Consider the following 4358-nt stretch of genomic DNA (forward strand, 5'->3'; position numbering starts at 1 on the left):
GGCTAGCTAGCTCCCTCTCAAGTGAATTATACCTACGTCAACTCGAAATTAACTCGCTCATCGTCAACCCTTAGTTAGTATCATCGTTATATTGATAGGTTAGTATCATCCTTATATTTATAGGTTAATATCGTCGTTATATTGATAGGTTAGTATCATCGTTATTCATGCGATCAGCCACATAATCAGTCATGCCAGTTGGTAACCAAAATAATGTTACCCGATACATGAGATGTGTTACTTAAATGTTCCCCACTTATTTACTTAGTTATATAACTTCCAAAAATATTTTTCTGCTCAAGTCTGGACTGTTATGTTTGATATTTCCTAGTGAAACGTCCTAACCTATCTACCAACAGCTCAAGTCTGGACTGTTATGTTTGATCTTTAATGAAGCAGTTGGTATTTTTATCAGAACGTGTACCAGAAGATACATCAATGCCTTACTTACAAAACTGTAAACGACACAACTCCCAGCATACTATACGCCAAGTAGAAAATAAACGTTTCGTCAAATAAAATATCCACCACATAGAAGGATAGACACACGGGATTTGACGTTCTTGTTAAATTAGGCTTTCGAATACTCTTATTGAAATAAGTTCTTCTGTCATGATCTGACGTTCATGCGATATATTAAACTGTACGAATAGTAATAATGTTTAATGAATAATTATTCTTGCTTTACGATACATTGTACTCGTATTTGTATTTTGAATTAATGGCAAAGGAACTTCTCTTTCTAATTTTGATCTACTGACCGGAGGAAAATCAGCCAGATAGCAGAACCCTACCGCTCACCATCCACAATAAAGGACTGACTGTCATTCTTATAACGCTCCAAAAGCTTAAAATTCGAGAACTATTTTTAGTATAGCATGGATTCGAACCCAGTTCTCCAACTAAGAAATCTACAGAGTTAGGGTTAACCTGCGTCCAGAATACATTGATAAATTAGTTAACATATTATAATTTCAGGATAAAACTGGTGATTAACCAAATTTTGGGTGAGCATTATCTTACTCTGGTTCAGAGAAGTTCTCAGGTAAGACATTCCTTCTGGTCCTATTTTGAAAGGTATATCCTCGAGGTTCACCAGGTATAACACATTTCACTAAAATCACTTCTTTAGGGTTCTTCGGGTACTCAACAATAACTCGGTGGTAGAAAATCTTCTCCCCCTGTTGACGAAAAATGGAAATAATCAACAGTTAGCTTTCATGATTTATCTTACTCATTTCAAATTGTCTTGAACATTAGCAGAATATCTTTGTCAGATCTTAAAACAGTAATATGATAAGTTAAGTTCCTGACAAGTAAGGAAGAACCACAAATCAGAGTTCAGTTTAATACACTGATTTGTGAAATTTTACACAGTCCACCAAAATAAATAATTAAAAAAAATGCAACCATGTTAAATAAACAAAGTTTAAATACTTTAGTATTAAATGAATCTGCCTTTTGCAATATATAAGGGGGAAAACATGGTTAAACATCGTATTTACAAGAGCTGACATCTGGGGCTGTGCGATAGTATCCAACTCCTGGCGACGAATGAGGATTCCCTAGAAACTGGCGGTTTGGGAAACTTTCGCTGGGAATGATCAAGGATGGATTTGGTATACTCGATAGGGTTGACACTCGATGATTGGCTTGACGGTGAGAAATCGATAATTGTCTGACCTTCGAGTCAAAGGTGTTGTGACTGGGGTTGAATAAGTAGGACCTCCACCTTGCGTGAAATCACTGCTTTTTCTGGTAGCGTGGATATTGTTAAATACACGAGGATTGTATTGTGTTAAGTGTCAGTGATTGTCGAGCTGATCTAATGGCATGCACACGATATCGTGTCCTGACTTGTAGACGTTTCACAATACAGGAAAGTGTGACAGCATCAGTAACTCCTCTGTTGTCCGGAAGAGTGTGACAGCATCAGTAACTCCACTGTTGTCCAGGAGAGTGTGATAACATCAGTAACTCCTCTGTTGTCCAGGAGAGTGTGACAGCATCAGTAACTCCTCTGTTGTCCAGGAGAGTGTGACGGCATCAGTAACTCCTCTGTTGTCCAGGAGAGTGTGACGGCATCAGTAACTCCTCTGTTGTCCGGGAGAGTGTGACAGCATCAGTAACTCCTCTGTTTTGCAGGTGAGCGTGACAACATCAGTAACTTCTCTGTTGTCCAGGTGAGTGTGACAGCATCAGTAACTCCTCTGTTTTGCAGGAGAGCGTGACAACATCAGTAACTTATCTGTTGTCCAGGAGAGTGTGATAACATCAGTAACTCCACTGTTGTCCAGGAGAGTGTGACAGCATCAGTAACTCCACTGTTGTCCAGGTGAGTGTGACAGCATCAGTAACTCCTCTGTTGTCCAGGAGAGTGTGACAGCATCAGTAACTCCTTTGTTGTCCAGGAGAGTGTGACAGCATCAGTAACTCCACTGCTGTCGATGTATGATTCTGGTGGAGTAAAGAGTGATTTCGTCTGGCTACTCTTCCATTGTAGCCCCTGTTACATGGACAACGTCTGGTTATACTGGGTAACAACTGACCTTGTCCTGTAACAGTAGCAACCGTTTCACCTGGATCATTCTCCATTATCCGAGTCGTGATGAAACTGTTGTTTTCCGATCTCTCTACAAATGGATTGCCACCATATCGAATGTGGACAACAAGCAGTGCGATTTTCTCTGACCCTGACCACCATATCCAGTGTGGACAACAAGCAATACGATTTTCTTTGATCCTGACCACCATATCGAATGTGGACAACAAACAGTACGATTTTCTCTGACCCTGACAACCATATCCAATGTGGACAACAAGCAGTACTATTTTCTCTGACCCTTACCATCCTATCCAATGTGGACAACAAGCAGTGCGATTTTCTCTGACCCCGACCACCATATCCAATGTGGACAACAAACAGTACGATTTTCTCTGACCTGACCACCATATCCAGTGTGGACAACAAACAGTGCGATTTCCTCTGATCCTGACCATCCTATCCAATGTGGACAACAAACAGTACGATTTTCTCTGACCTTTACCATCCTATCCAATGTGGACAACAAACAGTGCGATTATCTCTGATCCTGACCACCTATCATCACCAGATTATCGGAGTTCGTGAAAATACTGTTAACTAATGGAATATTTTCGTTCGTGGCATAACTGTTTGGATTATATGATCCTTACTGGACTGTAAGTCAAAGGTATTTGCATATGACATCATGGAGATGTTCAGTTTGTATCCTCGGGATGTCTGTTTACATACTGGTCGTCATTGTGTATGGATTGTAATGACAATTCTTTGTTTTAACATAAATATAATGTGCATATGTATTTTTTAAGAATATCTAGTACTTTCTCTGTCTTTTCTTTACGATAAATGATACCCTGACTTGTACTTCCATCAACCAATCTCCATCTAACACACACAAGTTTTATCTAAATCCAATTTAAAAATGTAATATTGCATGTCTTTCCTGAAAAATTGAGCAGTTACCGTTATCTTATTAAGGACTCTGATTGTGCCACAGGCGTAGATGTTGTCTAACGGAAGAAGGAACGTCGCTCGCCCACCGTTGATATCCGCTTTGCATTCTAAAAAAAAAAGAAGAAAAAGATAGATTAAGTTGAATTGCAAAAGAAGTGCAATGGCCCACACTATTGATATAGAAATACTTTTTGTAATAGAGGGCCAATAATAGAACAGCGAGACTACAGGTCTGAGTAGTGGAAATGTCCACGTATCAGAAATTAAACCGTAGAGACGAGCCAAAAAGAAATTAGAGCTTTTACGCAAGGTATTCAACAATGTCTAAACAAAATGAAAATATTTGTTGACTTGAACAAAAATCTTGGTTTACAGAAGGCTTATTGTAAGGAGGTTGAACTTGATATCAATGTAGAGTATTATTATACGTTCTCCATTACTATCACTAAAGTATTAACAAAATCAAATGTTTCATTTATTTATAAATACCAGCCTATCTGATGGGTCTATGTAAGTTATACCAGCCTATCTGATGGGTATATGTAATTAATACCAGCCTATCTGATGGGTCTATGTAAGTTATACCAGCCTATCTGATGGGTATATGTAACTTATACCAGCCTATCTGATGGGTATATGTAACTTATACCAGCCTATCTGATGTGTATATGTAACTTATACCAGCCTATCTGATGGGTATATGTAATTAATACCAGCCTATCTGATGGGTATATGTTATTAATACCAACCTATCTGATGGGTCTATGTAAGTTATACCAGCCTATCTGATGGGTCTATGTAAGTTATACCAGCCTATCTGATGGGTCTATGTAAGTTATACCAGCCTATCTGATGGGTCTAT

General features: G+C 38.7%; 1 protein-coding gene across 1 annotated transcript in view; it reads right to left on the reverse strand.

Moving 5' to 3' along the window:
- Positions 1–965: 965 nt before the first annotated feature.
- Positions 966–4358, reverse strand: part of LOC106473608 — a 13607-nt gene continuing 10214 nt past the window's right edge. Inside the window, exons 2-3 of the mRNA XM_013934290.2 lie at positions 3506–3603; positions 966–1181 (exon numbers count right to left, since the gene is read on the reverse strand). Of these exons, the coding sequence (XP_013789744.2) occupies positions 1020–1181; positions 3506–3603 (260 nt within the window). The 3' untranslated portion in view covers positions 966–1019. The remainder of the gene's footprint in view (positions 1182–3505; positions 3604–4358) is intronic.

This window comes from Limulus polyphemus, unplaced genomic scaffold (assembly GCF_000517525.1).
Source record: "Limulus polyphemus unplaced genomic scaffold, Limulus_polyphemus-2.1.2 Scaffold6323, whole genome shotgun sequence".
Taxonomy (NCBI): Eukaryota; Metazoa; Arthropoda; class Merostomata; order Xiphosura; family Limulidae; genus Limulus; species Limulus polyphemus.